Source organism: Pseudorca crassidens, chromosome 15 (genome assembly GCF_039906515.1).
Source record: "Pseudorca crassidens isolate mPseCra1 chromosome 15, mPseCra1.hap1, whole genome shotgun sequence".
In the NCBI taxonomy this organism is placed as follows: domain Eukaryota; kingdom Metazoa; phylum Chordata; class Mammalia; order Artiodactyla; family Delphinidae; genus Pseudorca; species Pseudorca crassidens.
The window spans coordinates 52,361,569-52,379,759 of NC_090310.1; the positions used below are offsets into that span (position 1 = coordinate 52,361,569).

An 18,191-nucleotide genomic window follows, 5' to 3' on the forward strand; every position below is an offset into this window, starting at 1 on the left:
ACTCTCTCACTTTGTCCCAGCTTACCCTTCCCCCTCCCCACGTCCTCAAGTCCATTCTCTAGTAGGTCTGCATCTTTATTCCCGTCTTGCCCTTAGGTTCTTCACGACCTTTTTTTTTAGATTCCATATATATGTGTTAGCATACGGTATTTGTTTTTCTCTTTCTGACTTACTTCACTCTGTATAACAGACCTCTAGGTCCATCCACCTCAATACAAATAACTCAATTTCCTTTCATTTTATTGCTGAGTAATATTCCATTGTATATATGTGCCACATCTTCTTTATCCATTCATCTGTCGATGAACATTTAGGTTGCTTCCATGTCCTGGCTATTGTAAATAGAGCTGCAATGAGCATTGTGGTACATGACTCTTTCTGAATTATGGTTTTCTCAGAGTATATGCCCAGTAGTGGGATTGCTGGGTCATATGGTAGCTCTATTTGTAGTTTTTTAAGGAATCTCCATACTGTTCTCCATAGTGGCTGTATCATTTACATTCCCACCAACAGTGCAAGAGGGTTCCCTTTCTCCACACCCTCTCCAGCATTTATTGTTTGTAGATTTTTTGATGATGGTCATTCTGACTGGTGTGAGATGATATCACATTGTAGTTTTGATTTGCATTTCTCTAATGATTAATGATGTTGAGCATCCTTTCATGTGTTTGTTGGCAATCTGTATATCTTCTTTGGAGAAATGTCTATTTAGGTCTTCTGCCCACATATCCTCATTTTTGATCATGATTACATCAATAGAAATGAAGATAAATATCATTTCTATCTATATATCCATATCTATCTATCTATCTCTAGAACAAATCAATTCTATTAGGGTTACCCAATGATGATTAGGAAAATTAACAAATAAGAACACATTTTGACAAATTGTTTCATTCTTTACTTCATTACTAAAGTCTTGTATTCATTTGTCATTTCTTGTTTGGTAGAGAATGTAAAGTTTTCAGAAAAGCTAAATCATTTATTTCTCAAGAAAGATGATCCTGCCTTAAAGTCAGAATATTGGAGGAAGACAGATCACACTACTGTAGAGTTAGTTACTTCCTGACACTGCAATTACTCCTGGCACATATACTTCAGCTGAGCGACCACAGAAGTGAGAAAATTCAAGGCTGGCTCTCAGACAGGCTGCAGCAGCAAATGGTGCTAATAGAAATCATCAAAAAGGAAGATGGTGAGCACCCTCAGGCTGTAGCAGGATGTCAAAAACTGCAAATACACATTTATATTTGAGCTTAAGATTTCCTAGCCAATTCATGTATTGTAAGAAAAAAAGCGGAGGTGGGGGGCTTTCATTAAAAACAATGATTTGTGCACATTATCTCATTATTCCTCCTTAAAGTTCAATAAAGTGAGGATTATTCTTATCTTCATTGGAAAGATGAGAAAACAGAAATTCTGAGTGGTCACACAGCTACTCTGGGTGAGCAGTGGCCGGAAATGAGGACATTTGACTGCAGACCGTCACTCATCACCACTCACATCTGATGGGCCATTCCATTAGTAGCTGGTCAGTATCCACCCAGAGCTTCCACTGTGAAACACAACTTTCATTCCCCAGGATTGGCAGGGAATTGGGAGCACTCAGCTCAACAGGTACTAGTGTTGGTTTGAGGCCCAGGAATGATTGCTGGTGGGACAGGCAGGAGTACGTATAAGAAGAATCCCAACCATTAAGGTCTATGTGAAGGAAAGGAGAAATGAATGGGCTTAGAACACATGGGATACTAAATACGAGAAAGAGGAGAAAAGGTAGGAAGTAAAGCAAAACAAAACAAGCCTCTGCAGAGGATAAAGAGTATGGTGCTGTGAGACAGAATGAGGAAATCTTTTCTTGACGCCACTGAAAAGGAGAAAGAAGAGAGAAGACAAAATGGCGGGTCAAACCCTGCAGCAACAGAGAAGCGACCCCATGGATGTCACCACAAAACCTCCTCTCCCTAGGCGGTGGATGTTGAGCCTTGAATGTGATGTTGGGGTTGATTCTGAGAGTGATTGAGAACCCTCAGAGGGACCCCCTAAGAATTTCTATCACTTACCAAACTCACATTTAAAATTAAGACCTTACCCTAATGGTATGACAAAACCCAAGGTCAACCTATGGCAGTTGATGAAAAACAGGTAAGTTAGAGCAGATTCCCCAACCATAGAGTTCTTTCCTGGAACAGACATCTTTCACTGGGCTCCACAGACCCCCAAGATATCTATGAGGAGATTTCAGGGGGTGCAAGAACTTCAGTGGGGTTGGGGAACTACATCTTTATTTTCACTCACCCTTAACTGAAAGTAACTGTTTCCTTCTATAATGAACACAGGCAGGAAATCACAGGAGTGATTTCCATAGGACCTGTGCCTTTGTCACCAAGAGATAACCATCCAGCTTGATGGTCAAGCTATGAAGAGCGGAGAGCACGATGTATTTCCTATTTCAACCAAGAGGAAATTTACACTTATTTTAAAATGCATTTTGAACAGAGATAAGGATCAATGGCTCTAAAACCTGATTCTTCAATGTGAATGTGTAACACATCACCTGGGACTCCTATCAAAATGCAAATTGTGATTTAGCAGGTCTGGGGTGGGACCTGAGACTCTGCATGTCTAACAGGCTGGCTCTCAGGTGATTTGGGGACCACACTTTGAGTAACTGGGCTGCAGAGCTGCTTGGATGTAGAGTTTTAAAGATGATGGTTCTTATTTAGACAGGTAGAACAAGTCCTTTGAGTCCTTTGAGCTATAGAGTCTATGAAGCTTGGTGTGCATTTAACACCTCCTATGATAACATGAAAAGTTATCTCAAAAATATTCTCTTGGTGTTTATTAATTTCTATGGTTAGGAAAATTGTTCCCACATCTGTGTCTCCATAGCAGTTTGCTGATGGCTGTCTATGGTTTCATTTATCATATGGTATTAATGACTGTAGTACATGCTCCCTGTGCATGTGCTGACCACACCTTCCTCATCTTTACCTCCAGTGTCTATCACAGGGTTGGACAGATATTAAGTTGTAATGCACATTTGGCAGGGAGTTTATTGATGCCATGGTTTCTTTCTCAATCCTTGAACTGCGGGTTCACATTTGCATTTAATTCCCAAAGCAATTTTGGGAGATAAAATATCTTCTGCCTAATTCTCCGCATCACCCAAATACTCCATTTTACCTGGGGCCTACTTGCTTTTTAATTACACTTCCACTTGTCTAATTTAGCCTAAGAGGCTTGTTGGTAATTCAGAACCACAACCAAAGATAGAACTGACACTTCTAGGTGCCTTTCAGCCAAAAGACTTCCTGGCAGAACAATTTGTAGTTATTACAAATAGGGTTTATAGAAAGTTCTGCCACATGTTAGCTAAAGGCATGTAGTGTAAGTTGTGGATGCCCTGAAATGGCCATACAATAAACTCTGTGTGGTTCTAAATCCCAGGTGTTTGGGTCTTAGCCTTCTTAACAAAGGCCCATACAGGTATGTTCAAGGGCACTGGCACTTTATCTAAACCCAAATCCACAATCACAGTGGCGAAGGACAGAGCATTTTGAGTAGGTTGCTTATATTTGGCCTGAACGGGCCAGGCTGGCTTGGATGTATAGCATATGTATGTTTTTCTGAAAACGCTTTCAAGCTTTCATCGTGGACACACTCATTCCTTCTTGGGGAAAAGGAGGCAGAGGCACATGTTCTGAGATTGTCACCTCGAGTGGCAGTTCCAACAGCTCTCCTGCTCCAGTGGTCCTTCAGATGGGATTTTCCCAACTATAACTTCAGCTTGGTCTTCCCCAGTTCCCCGCCAACCTCCTCCTTCAGGGGAAAATCTGTTGCGCAGCTTTTCATGCTCCCATCTGGTGGGATTTGATGTGGTGCTCACCCTCACGTATGCCTCCCAGAACTCTGAGATTGTGTAGCTGTTGCCTGTGATTTCTGAATCTAATTTCTGAAGCTCAGGTCTCCTTCTTCCCAGGAGGCCTTTCTGGGATGTCTGGGCTTCTGTGTTAATTCACACTCTTAATTCTTTTTTCAGGAATGTTCTGTGAGTACTGGTCTTCTCTCTTATTCTGCCATGTCTCTTATGAATTGCCATGTTTCTTTCCTTGGGGAATGGATCTTGCCAGAGGTTGGCACTCTGAGGAAGCTTCAGATGATTATGGCTGGACTGCCTCATCTTTGAAGTAACATTGACCCTGTTAGTCAACTTCAGTAATCTGCGGGAGAACCCCAGGACTTCTAACCCTCAGGCTGTTATTCCTCTGAACTGTGCTTCTGGATGGCACTTTCCTGGGGCCCCATTCCTCACCATGTACTCCCAGCTCAGCCCCAGAGCCGTCCTTGTGAAAGTTACTTCAGATCACATCACTCCTCTGCTCAGAACCCTCCACTGGCTCCCATTGTGCTGAGTGGAACACAGAGGCCACAAGGGGCCTACAAGACCTAAGAGATCTTTCTCCAGCCCCAGAAGTCCCATCTCTCTGACCTACAGTCCTCCTCAAACACGGTCACCCTACTGTTCCAACACACAGGCCCATTCCCAGCCCAGAGTCTTTGCGTTTGCTAATCCTTCTCCCTGGGAAAATCTTGCCCCATATGTTTGCATGGGCCCATCCTTCTCCTCCACACTCAGATGCTGGCTTCTCAGTGAGTACCTCTCTGGTTACTCTATGTAAAATTTCAAACCACGTTCCTCATCCTTCCCCCACACCCACTCCCTAGTTTTCCACTTGGGATTGATTTTTTTTTTCCTAAACCCTTATTACCAACTGACATATTTTACCAACTTACTGTGTTTATGGTCTCACCCCCACATCTAGAATGTAAGCTCCATAAAGGCTAGGATTGTAATTTTTATCCTCTACTATTTAAAAGTATTTGCTGAGTGGCTGTCTATTAAGTATTTGTTGACTAGATGAATGAATGAATCAGGATTTCTTTCTGAGGTGATGAAAATGTTCTAAAATTGGTGATGGCTGTACATATTTATGAATATACATAAGCTAAAAACCATTGAACTCTACACTTTAAATACATGAATTGCAAGGAATGTGAAATAAAGCCTTTTAAAAAGAGAGAGGCAGGTATCTCAGCCATCCTAATACAGGAGTTGGCTTGTGTGTGCTCTGTGCTCTGTGTGAGTAGATGTGAGGTCGTCTGAGAACATTGGTGTGAGATCTGAATTAGGAGGCATCTGAACAGTGGTTATAAAGTAGGGGCTCTAGAGTCTGAGGACCAAGTTCAAATCCCAACTACTCCATTTTCTGGTTGTGGAAACTTGGGAAGGTCACTACATTTCTCTGTAAGTTTTTAATCTGCAAAATGGGCTGAAAAGAGTACCAAATGCCAGTGTTGTGAGGATTAAATCAGACAATTTCTGCAAATGGTTTAGCACAGCATATGGCCCCATTGGGTGTGTTCAATACACAGCTGCTATTTTAATTTTTATTATTGTTATTATTTTCTGGAGTCCTAGGGATGGGGTACTGAGAAAGAAAGATGGCAGTGGTTGTAGCTCCCAAAGCTATTATCTCCCATTAAAATTCACTTGGATTTTCTCAGGTCTGTCAAGGCAATCCCCGGTTTACACTAAACCTGACCTCTGCCCGCATGTTCTTTCACTGCTTGATCTTACTTCAGCAGTTCACAAACAAGGCAGCCCATCAAAAGCATATGGAGCTTTTAAAAATAAGTCCTTGAGCCTCACATTTAGGTATAGAGCAGTGGGTCTCAAAGTGTGGGCATGGGACCAGAAGCATCAGCATCGCCAGCCCTACACAAGGCCTGCTGAGTTGGAAATTCAGTGTAGGGCCCAACAATCTGTGTTTTAACCAGTCCTCCAGGTGATTCTGATGCATGCTCAAGTCGACAGTACCTGACCAAGTGGAATCTGATTTTTGATAAGCTCCTCTTGTGATTTTGACCTGCTCATTTGCATACTGTCATTGGGAACCAGTACTACAATGACAGCAATACCCTGATCCATCTATTACATAGTCATGACTAAACCATTCACTGTTTGCAACCTATTAGCAGAAACAGCCTCAGAATTCTCTTACATGGACAGGCCTTCAGCAATGAAATGAACAGGTCATGTAAACAGCTTTGAGAACCCATTTCCCCTGGGTACACTACTTTAATTTCTGTTAAGCTTACTCACTTGTTTTTGGCACAAGCTTGTTTTCAAGGCTACTTTATTGCTTGATTCATTTAATTTATCTGTCACCAAACATTTATCATGTCCCTACTCTGTGTCAAGCCATCAACAACAATGCAACATATGTTGGTGAAGCCACTATGGGAAACAGTATGGAGCCTCCTCAGAAAAGTAAAAGTAGACTTGCCATATGATCCAGCAATCCCATTCCTGGGCATGTATCTGGACAAAACTATAATTCAAAAAAATACAGGCACCACTATGTTCATAGCCGATGGCTAATGGCTATTCACAATAGCCAAGACATGGAAGCAACTTAAATGTCCACTGACAGATGAATGTATAAAGAAGATGTGGTACATATATACAATGGAATATTACTCAGCCATAAAAAGAATACAATCACACCATTTACAGCAAAATGCATGGGCCTAGAGATTATCATACTAAGTGAAGTAAGTCAGAAAGAGAAAGATAAATACCATATGATATCACTTATATGTGGAATCTAATATATGACACAGGGACTTCCCTGGTGGTCCAGTGGCTAAGACTTCGCACTCCCAATGCAGGGGGCCTGGGTTCAATCCCTGGTCAGGGAACTAGATCCCACATACTGCAACTAAGAGTTCGCATGCCATAACTAAGACCCGGCAGAGCCAAGTAAATACATAAATTAAAATATTTTAAAAAATAAAACTTAAAATAAATAAATAAATAAATAAAATATGACACAAAGGAACCTATCTATGAAACAAAAACCAACTCACAGACATAGAGAACAGACTTGTGGTTGACAATGGTGGGTGGGGAAGGGGCGGATTGGGAGTTTGGGACTAGCAGATGAAAAGTATTATATAGAGAATGGTTAAACAACGAGGTCCTACTGTATAGCACAGGGAACTATATTCAATATCCTGTGATAAACCATAATTGAAAATAATTTTTAAAAGAATATATATATGTATATATATACATATATATACATATATATGACTGAATCACTTTTATGTACAGCAGAAATTAACACAACATTGTAAATCAATGATATTTCAATTAAAAAAACAATGGATTGTCACATTTCCTGAGAAAACATTTTGGAGGACAAAACTGATCATTCATGGAGATGATGGCATTTCCTTTCATAGGGAGCCTCAGGAATTGGGTAGACAACATTCCATACAGGCCACTTAAATACTGACTTTTCTAAATGTAGGAGAGTGGACTGTACAGTTCTCTTTGTATCACTGCAAAGCTACACTACTACATAAAAAGTGAACATTTATTTGCAGCATGTTCTTAATTTTCTTAAAGATAAGTGTGTAATTATCTTGTGCGATTTCAAAAATCCCAAAAAACTACTATAGCCCAAACATGAGTTAGTGAAAATAAAAATAATAAAACATAGCTTCACTGGAGAACAGAGAGGAACTTGGTAAAGATTCTGGAATAGTGGGGCTTGTAAGATATCAGTATGGTGGATACTATTTGGCCTATGCAATTTCCATTTCTAAGAAATGATGATTTTATTGCTTTTTAAAACCGAAGTACTGGGGTTTGATCCTGCTTTTAAGTTAAGCACGTGTTAAATCACATGTCACAATACGGATCTGAGAAATGCCTCTTATCTCCCTCTACAACCTGGCATCAAAATAAGATTATTCAGTCAGGAAGTGAAATGAAAGTGCCAGCCAGAACTGCTGCTGTCTTCTGTTATGTTATCCAAGGGCATCAAAATTTTTCCATAGAAAAGAGGCTTCCAGCTATAGAAAGAGAAATCACATTTCTCAGGCTTACCAGTTTAATATGTTCTCGCTTCTGGTATTTTTCGCTGTAATACTGTTCTTGTCGAAGATTAAGCAGCTGCTGCTGTTGTTTGTCCTTCAAGTCTATTAACTTTTGGGTCATTTCGGCATCCAGGGCAGCAAGGTCTTGCTCAATTGTTGACGAACCATGGTCAGGGCTGCTGGGTTCCGATCTGCAGAGACACAGAGCTTGACTCACAAAACATGTAGGTCAGAGCAAGGTGGAGGGAGGGCTGCTCACCAGAGTCCCTCCTAGAGACTGTTTGGAAATAAATATTTCAATAAACCACTTGAGACAGAAGCTGATACCCCAAGGACAAGCTTAGCAGCAGAAGGTCTCCAAACACAGAAAGTAGATGAAATTTGTGCTGCTCTAGAAAGAGGTAGTGGCAGAAAAGGAAAGCCAAGAGGCTGGGGGCCCTGGCAGTGGTGGTGGAGAGAATGACAATCCCCCCTTGGGAAAAACAATGTCTAATAAGGACTTTTTAAGGCTTTTATTTTTTAACGTAGCATGTATAATGTAATTTCCACCTACATTTCTCCTGTACACTCTGCTGCATTGATGGTTCTGTAGGGGGAGTTGAAGAGGTGATGAATTTTGCATCTGTGTGATGTAGACTGACAACAGAGAGCATGTGCAGACGTCACGGGCCAGCAACACTCCCAGCTGACATGTTCTGTTTCTTGACATCTTTTAATAGCAAGATTTGTTATTAAAATAAGTTTCTTCGGGGGCTGAACCAACTTCATTGATATCTCCACCCAAAATGGCACTTTGGTTCCAAGAGAAAGGAGGATGAATTGGGTTCATTTTAAAATATTTATCGAGTGCTCACTCTGTGCAGGGGGACTTTCTTTGAGTTATTCATAAAGAATTATATAGCTATTTTGACGTTTAGGACTAATGTTGAAATAAAACAAAGCAATTCTCACTAACATTATTGTGTTAAAACATACAGTGTGATTCTTTCAAATTTTGTGCTCTTACTTCTTGTAGGACAAATAGAATGAGAGACAGTGTTGGAAACGGGGTACCAAGAGCAGGTCTGTTCTTTTCATTTATATGGAAACCGCTGCAGAAGCAACCACCTAAGATACCCAACACATCAGATTCTGTCTCCATGTTTTCACTTGTGGCCAAGTGGAACGAGTAGAAGAGGTTTCTTGAATCAGCTGGTGCTAATTCCTCTTACTTTCTCTTTGAATTAGGCCAACACAATGGTGCCACATGGAGAGGCAGTTGGTAGAAGCTAGTGTTAGGATCCTATTTTGTCAAATAAGGGATGCAGAATTCCCTCAAAGGTTTCTAAACATCAAACTCACATGGCAGCACTGAGGTGGCCCTCCATCCTGGCATGAGTACAAGTCTATTTATCAACATCAGAGGAGAGGAGCATTGGAGGGGTGACCTCCGTCTTGGCATGAACACGAGATACATTTATAATCTGCTGCAGCAGGAAGTTGGTGTAGCCAGACATAAAGTGTGCTTCAGTGAGCCACAATCACTATAGCAGACGGAACAGGGCAACATTTCTTGACCACTCAGCAGGTGCCAGGGACTTTCTGCTTTACTTCTGGCTTTCACAACAACCCAGCTAGCAGGTGTGACAATCTCCTGTTTACATTTGAGGAAACTGAGTTTCAGTGAGACAATTTTCCTAAGGACACAGTATGGGGGAGCAGCAGTGCAGCTTACCCAAGGACAGACATCTAGACAACAGCAAAGTCTGTGCTCTGAGAACAACACAGTGTGTGACAGAAACCATCTTTGAATGATCTACCCTTCACATTATGTGAAAACTCAGTTGAGACTACGGATATTTGAATAAGAAACTGATCTAATATAAGGTTGTACATATGAAACATATAATGTTATAAACCAATGTTACCTCAATAAAAAATAGATCTAAAATTTATTAATTCATTAGAAAATATAAGCCCATTACATATTAATATATTTTGTGAAAAATAATTATACTTTCAAAACAAGAAGAAAATCAGTGAGATTAAAAAAATCTCACTGGCAAAAAAAAAATGAATATAATGGACATTATGTCCATTTATTACTCTGAGGAGTTTTCAGGATTTTAATGTGTATCATGGGGGGATGGGAAATGGACAGACATAATCAGACCTCAGTGTCTTTGCCTCTTGAAGAAAAGTTTCTCCTGATGTATTTTTTGACACAAGATGCTTAGGGATTTTTGTTTGTTTGTTTTTTGAGGGAAAGTAAAGAAAAATAACCAAGGGACGAATGTTTCTGCATCTTCTCTAAAAACAGGGTTGAAGATATTATCCCCTGTTACCTAATGTTGCCTGTGTATGATCCAAGAGATGAATTCTTTTGTAATTTAATACCAGGAAAATGTTTGTCCCTCTTGGAAATGCATGTTTCCTTTAATCAGATAAGGAGAATTATCTAACCCATATTTCCTTTTCTCAGAAGCTAAGAGCTAGTTTTAGTGTTCAAGGACAGAAATTACATTAAATGATTACTTCTGTCCAGTCGAAATACAACACGGGTCACATATTTGATATTATTCCACATATGTGATTTGAAATTTTTAGTAGCCATCTTAAAAAGTAAAAATAAATGAGTGAAATTAATTTTAATAATATATTTTACATAGCTTGATTATCAAAAATATTATCATTTCAACATGTAATTAAAATCAATAAACATCAATATAAAAATGTGAGATTCTTTTTTTTTTTTTAGTAAAGTCTGAATTCTAGTGTGTTATTTTATACTTGAAGCACATTTCAATTCCAATGAGTCACTGTTTGTGGTTAGTGACTCATGTATTGGACAGCAGATCTGGTAACTGGCAGACAGTCTGTGTGCATATGTATGTGTGTAATTTTTTTTTCTATTTTTATAGGACTTTTTTACATATCGTCTATGAATTTACTTTAACATTCTATTGGAAGTTTTCAGGATATGACTTATAAATAAATGAATACAGGAATAAACAAATGACTACATACATATCACTAAGATCAAAATTTAGAAGTTTTAGGCCAAGCTTTGCCTGAACTGTTTTGTAACTGTGGGTAAATGTTAAGCCTTTAGTTTTCAGATTCCTCCTTGAAGAAGTGATAACAGTTCACCTAGATGGCTTCTAAGGCTGCTCCAGGTCTAAACAATGATGCTTTTGCTGCTTTTAAAAGCCCAGGTACTGGGTTTTGATTGTGCTTTTAAGTTAAGCACATGTTAAATCATATGTCACAAAAATCATATGTTTCAGATTCATATGAATCTGAAAAATGCCTCTTACCTTTCTCTCTAACCTGATCGGATTATTGAATAAGGAAGTGAAGGGAAGGATGGAAGGATGTGGTACAGCCTGCCTGACTCTTAGCTTCTATGCTCACATAGTTTCCCCACGTTACCACGTTAGGCACTTTGGGGTGATAACTGAGTAGGTTGTACTCACTGCTGTGTCCCCAGGGCACACAGAAAGCGCTCAATAAATATTGGTTGAATGAATGTGTGAGAAACGCTTCTCCCCAGCACGGTCTGAGTACATGGGGCTGTGGGGACTCTTAGGCCCCAAACAAGGATTATCTGTACAGAACTTTGTGGGTTTCAGATAGAACAGCAAAGGGCAGTAGAGGTTCTCTTTTCAATAAGACAAGTTGCCTCTTCAGCTTGGTTCTAGTCCACAGCAAAATGTCCGACCCCCCCAGGTTGGCAGCTGCAATATGGCAAGTCATCCAGTTGGTCCTGGGCCTACAGGCTAGAACTCAATGGTAGGACTTCCTGCATATCTAGTCTCACAATTTGGTCAAATAAAGAAATTCAGTCTACAAGCAAAAGTGAGCTGAGAGGACACAAAAGCTGTAGGGAGTGGAGGGAGTTGGGTGGCTTTCCTTCTTACAGTGGTGTAGATCCAAAACGTGGTGCGAAACACTGAAAATTCATCAACTAAACTTCAATTAAAAGAAAAAAAGAACTATCAAGCCAAGACTGTGATATGACAATTTTCAAAGGAATAAATATAAATTGACAATAAATATGCCAAAAAATTCAACTTAATAAGGAAATGCAAATTAAGATACTAATGACATCACTTTTTTCTCCATCAGTTTGCACTTTCATATCTTGCTGATAGTTACAAACTGAAACAGAAAAGTCTTTAAATTGATCTAGGGATCCCACTTTTAAAATTTTAAGAAAATAGGAATATATGAAAATATTTATACATACATATTTATTAACACATTTCTTATAATAGCAAATAATCAAAAACAACATGTTCATCAATAAAAAATCATTTACATTAATTGTAGTTTGTCCATTCAAAAAAAAAAAACACTGAAAATCCATGTAAATGACTCTCCTCCTTTATACTATAAAACAAACAAAAAGTACCCCTTCAACTTACTTTTTCTTACTATCCTTTTTGGCTGTCTTTTCCAAAGCTGCCCTCCTTCGCAAGTAGTCATTCTGGATTTCATTATATTTTGTAGTGTGTTCTTTGATAAGGTCGGTGGTTTTCTTGTGGTGTCTCTTAACCAGGTCTTTCATTTCTTTGTAGTGCTTCTTTTGAAGTTTCACAAACGACTTCTGTTGCTTCAGCTCTTCAATTGTCTGCGCTTCTACTTCTGCAACAAATGGGTATGAGAGCTGAGAGGCCTGGAAGGGCTGAGAGGACAGAGCAGTTGCTGTTGAGCAGTATTTTTCTGACCCCAGCCCACTGGACCTTGAGAGCAGAGCTTGGAAGTCAAACGTGTGTTCCAGGCTGGCTTTATGGCTTGCTAACTTTGTGACTATGTTACCAAATTTCTCAAAGACCCTATTTCTTTACTCATAATTTTTAAAAAAGTTTGGGTTCCCTAGAAACAGAGCCCAGGAGAGGGATTCAGGTACATGTGATTTACCAAGGGGGGCTCTCAGTAGGAGGGGAGTGAGGGCAGCAGATACAGAAGAAGAAGTAGCTAAACAAGGACGTGGTCTCGGCTGGAGTACGGCTTCTGCCTGATCCCACGGGGAGCTCTGGAGCGTGAACTGTACTACAGAGTTAGTCTCACCTTGAGGCAAGAAAGCCAGCTTTTTGCCTGTTTGGGAATGTCAGTTGTGGGGAGGCATAAGCTCCTGGAGAAGGGGCTTCCTTTTGGCTGAGGGCAATTTTCTTTCTTTCTTTTTTTTTTTTTTTTTATAAAAGATCTCCCACACAATCTTCAGCTAACCCTGTGGTTTGCTAATATGTTTGCAAATGGCACTGCACCTGCTTTTATATAAATTTTTGATGCCTAGAGCATCAAATGTATCAGGGCATTGTCAGAGACATAGCTGTGTAATAAATAGCTCAAATGGATATAATGAGATATGCTCCATGACCAACAGAGTAGCAAGACATTTATCAGATAAGAAATCCCTCTTCATGATCAGTGTGCCTTCCATGAGGGCAATTTTCAAAAGCAGAGGAAGCTATGAGCTGTTAGTAGCCAACGTTTACTATAGCTGGGAGCTGGGTGCCACAGATGGTAAAGGGGATTTTGGTGGGCACTAACAGGATCCACTTTAAAGATCACACAATTTCTACTTTTTAGGGTCGTTATGGTGATGATGAAATAAAAGAATTAATGCAAAGTTTTTAACATAGTTTCTGGCAGTGTGCCTGTTAGAGGCTTAACAAATGATTGTACAGGTTCTACAGCACCATTTCTAAGGGGCACTATTCACAGTATAGATATTGTAGGTTTGTATATTCATCACAACATTGCTCCAGTATAGATCAGTAAGGTGAGGGAAGGTCCTTGCTGTGATTTACCCAAAGGCACCATAGGGTTGGTGGTAGTTTATATCACTACATAGTGTTTTATTTAATGCCAAGAAAACATTTAATGTGACAGAGCTTGATTTTAAAACAGTCTGTGTTTTACTGACTTGTTTAATCAATTGTAAAAATATGCACTTAAAAAATATTTTAACATTTCTAAAACTACGATGCATCACGTAGTCAATGGAGTGCCACAATTTGTTGGTGCTTTTCTTTCTTGGCCATCCATGAGTAGTGAGGTACCTTAAAAAGGATGGTGCCTTAAATTCAATTAATTATCATTTATTTAGACCTAGATTAAGTCATAGTTCACATGTTTTCATCCTTTGATGTGAACTTTCCGCTTCTGGGAACAAAAATAAGTTATCATAAATATTTAGAACTGTCAAGAGACTCAGAAATAATATATGCCATGAATAACAACAGACCTGGATAGCAAATGATATATCTAGTGGATAAATGTTGAAATCAGAATAACAATTTATGTTCTTAAATGATAAGGTCTTTAAGCAATTGAAATATGTTTCCCTTTTTAATAATGTATCTGTTCTCCTGACATTCGATTCCTTTTGAGAAAGAGGCCAGGGAGAGAATCAGGTACATTTATTTAATGGTTTCCCTCAGGCTCAGATGGACTCATTATGGTTGCATAATGACTGATTATATTAAAATTTATAATCCTAAGGAATTGCTGCAGTTTTGGTGACAGATTCAACCTCACTTCTTTAAAAATGGTGTGCAGCACATCAGCTGTGGCAAGTTTAGCAACAGGGTTCAAGATGTTCCAACCTATGACTAAAAATAATTCCACGGAAAGTATCATTTTTTAAAAAGTCTGTGGATGAAAGGCTATTGTTTGAATACGTCCTTAAGCATAAAGGTAATGTCCATTTATATAAGGAAACAAATACCACTCATAAACCAACCAGAGATAATCACTTCTAATATATTGATATAGACACCCACCTTTCATCTATGCATTTGTGTATTTTTAAATAATGTTGGAATCATGCTCTTATTTACACTTCTGTCTCTTGTTTTATGTGTGAACATTGTATTGTTTCCCATGGGATTAAATCTTTAAACACATGTTTTCTTTTCATACATTCCTAAAATAAGTTTTTGATGCATATTTTATGTATTATATTGGTGAAATCATAAATACACATCCCTCTCAATTTTCACAAAGTGAAGAGGTTTCTGTAGCCACCACTTAGATCAAAATCAGAATATTATCAGCACCCCAGACACCCTCTTTTCGGTTCCAGCCTTCCCTCCCACCCCCTAAGTACAATCCAAATCCATGTTTCTAAGAACACAAATTACTTTTGCCTGTTTTTGAACTTTGTGTAGCTGGCATCATAAAGAATGTGCTCTTTGGTGTCTGTCCTCTTTTCTTCAACATTATGCTGTGAATTTTATCCATGCAGTTGTGTGTAACTGTAGTTTATTTCTACAGCTGTATCCTATTTTATTCTGTGACTATACCATAATTTATCCACTCTACTGTTTATGGATATTTAAGTTCTTTGCAGTTTCTGGTTCTTATCCATAGTGCTGTTTTTTGTGTACATTTCTGTTGTACGTTGGGCCAACATGTTATACACTGCTACATACTTCTAATTGTATTAAAGAAAGCTGGTACCAATTTTAGTCCCACTAGCTTAACAAATTAACCAAATATAAAATATTCCCAAACTGTATCATCATTCTTAAACTCTGTGTATTCCATGGTCACAAACAGTTCACATACTGCATTTCTAAAATATGCTTTATTGTGGGCACTTTGGGAAGATTGCATTCCTGTTCACTGGGTCACATTTCCAGTATGAAACTATTCCTTGATTCCAAAATACATCTTGTGAAATTATGTTATTTTTTTATACCAGTAGGATCCTATTTGCCAAGTATGGTTACTTCTCTGTGATTATATTGTGTAACATGGCTTGAAGTAGGATGTATCTGTAGATGGTTTTAGAAGAGAAATATTAATGATGTTATATTTTAAAGATGAAATCTCCTCTCCTCTAAATACTTACCCTGTGTAATATTCAGCTGCCTAATTCCATAGGGAAAAAAGGTGGTATTTACCTGTTAAAACACTCTGAATAAGATCTTCTGTTTTGGCAGGTGCCTTTACAGAGCCTGAAAAAAAAATAGCCTCTTTTAACTTTTAAAATTGTTTTCTTCCTGTAAAACAATGTTTGGCTCTTGACTCTAAGTCTCTTTATGGAGAAATTACAAATTGCGGGAGAAAATTATCCTAAAAATATTCTAAGAAATGTCTTCATTTTTTAACTTTGGGGCAGACATAATTAAATGTGAATCTATATGCTCCAGTTATAGAAAGGCCATTCCTCCACTTTGAATCAAAACTCTGTCAACAAATTCAGTTTAGGCTACTGCTACCTTCTGGCCATAACAGGAATGACAAGTGATCTTTTAAAAGATATACAGACTGCCAACAAACACATGAAAGAATGCTCAACATCACTAATCATTAGAGAAATGCAAATCAAAAGTACAATGTGATATCATCTCACACCAGTCAGAATGGCCATCATCAAAAAATCTACAAACAATAAATGCTGGAGAGGGTGTGGAGAAAAGGGAACCCTCTTGCACTGTTTGTGGGAATGTAAATTGATACAGCCACTGTGGAGGACAGTATGGAGGTTCCTTTAAAAACTCCAAATAGAGCTACCATATGACCCAGCAATCCCACTACTGGGCATATACCCTGAGAAAACCATAATTCAAAAAGAGTCATGTACCAAAATGTTCATTGCAGCTCTAGTTACAATAGCCCGGAGATGGAAACAACCTAAGTGTCCATCATCGGATGAATGGATAAAGAAGATGTGGCACATATATACAATGGAATATTACTCAGCCATAAAAGAAACGAAATTGAGCTACTTGTAATGAGGTGGATAGACCTAGAGTCTGTCATACAGAGTGAAGTAAGTCAGAAAGAGAGAGACAAATACCATATGCTAACACATATACATGGAATTTAAGAAAAAAAAATGTCATGAAGAACCTAGGGGTAAGACAGGAATAAAGACACAGACCTACTAGAGAACGGACTTGAGGATATGGGGAGGGGGAAGGGTAAGCTGTGACAAAGCGAGAGAGAGGCATGGACGTATATACACTACCAAACGTAAGGTAGATAGCTAGTGGGAAGCAGCCGCATAGCACAGGGAGATCAGCTCGGTGCTTTGTGATCACCTGGAGGGGTGGGATAGGGAGGGTGGGAGGGAGGGAGACACAAGAGGGAAGAGATATGGGAACATATGTATATATATAACTGATTCATTTTGTTGTGAAGCAGAAACTAACATACCATTGTAAAGCAATTATACTCCAATAAAGATGTTAAAAAAAAAAATCAAAGGCTGACCAGCAGGCAGGAATAATGTTGCAGGCATGATCCATTAGAGGGTGCCAAAATCACCGGACAAACGTTTAAGGAGAAACAGGATAGTTGCATAATCTCAAAGTGTCTCCACTAAGATATCAATTAACTATAAAGGGGAAAATTGTAACTTTCAGTGGGGAAACCTGGTAGATGGCACCTTAACCAAGTGATCCAACATCCCTGATGATGAGACACAGCAACATCAGATACCCCCGACATAATGCTCTCAGAACAGCATTGCTTCTGTGATGTTCTCGCCAAAAATGTGTAATTTTAGTTTAATCATGAGAAAACATCAGGCCAACCCAAATTGAAGGATAATCTACAAAATAACAGACTCTTCAGAAGTGTCAAGGGCATGAAAGACAGGACAGACTGAGGGACTGTCACAGATTCAAGGAGGCTAAGGAGACATGACAATTACTACAATGTGGGATCCTGAGCTGGAACCTGGGACAATCAAAGGCATTAGTGGAAAGCAGGTGAAGTTCAAACAACGTCTGTGGTTTAGTTCAGGGTATTGTGCCATTGTTAATTTCCTGGTGTGACTCTGACAGATGTTAATGCCAGAGAAGAGGGGTCCAGTTTTGCAATGTATTCTGTGCTATTTTAAAAATTATTCTGTAAGTCAGATGATTCCAAAGCACCCAGGTAAAAACATCAAATGCTAAATTCTCTTTTACTCTCAAAAGCACAAGGTTATATTCACTATCTAAATTAATTATTCATATTCTAGAAACACACTAAATGTTTGTATGTGGTATATAAAAACTTCATTTGAAAATATCACTTCTTTTTATACACAGGTTATCTCCTTATTACTATTAATCTCAACAACCTCCTTTCTTAAGTAGTCTCAGTAGCACAGAAGCTAAAGGGAAGAATTTTAGGATCGTGGAGAACTGGTGTCAGTCTTGTCTTCACTCTTCAATAGCGACATGGCCTTCAAGAAGTACCTTGTCATTTCAAAACTGCAATTTGTTCATCTGCACCATGGGGGCAGTGGTAGAATCAAC

The 18,191-nt window shown here is 38.9% G+C and overlaps 1 protein-coding gene across 3 annotated transcripts in view; it reads right to left on the reverse strand.

Annotated features, from left to right (window-relative positions):
• PLCB1 (phospholipase C beta 1) overlaps positions 1-18,191 on the reverse strand; it is a 691,592-nt gene that overhangs the window by 93,620 nt on the left and 579,781 nt on the right. For all 3 annotated transcript variants that reach the window (XM_067707502.1, XM_067707500.1, XM_067707501.1), the window contains exons 25-27: positions 15,843-15,896; positions 12,354-12,573; positions 7,958-8,138 (exon numbers count right to left, since the gene is read on the reverse strand). In XM_067707502.1, the coding sequence (XP_067563603.1) occupies positions 7,958-8,138; positions 12,354-12,573; positions 15,843-15,896 (455 nt within the window). The remainder of the gene's footprint in view (positions 1-7,957; positions 8,139-12,353; positions 12,574-15,842; positions 15,897-18,191) is intronic.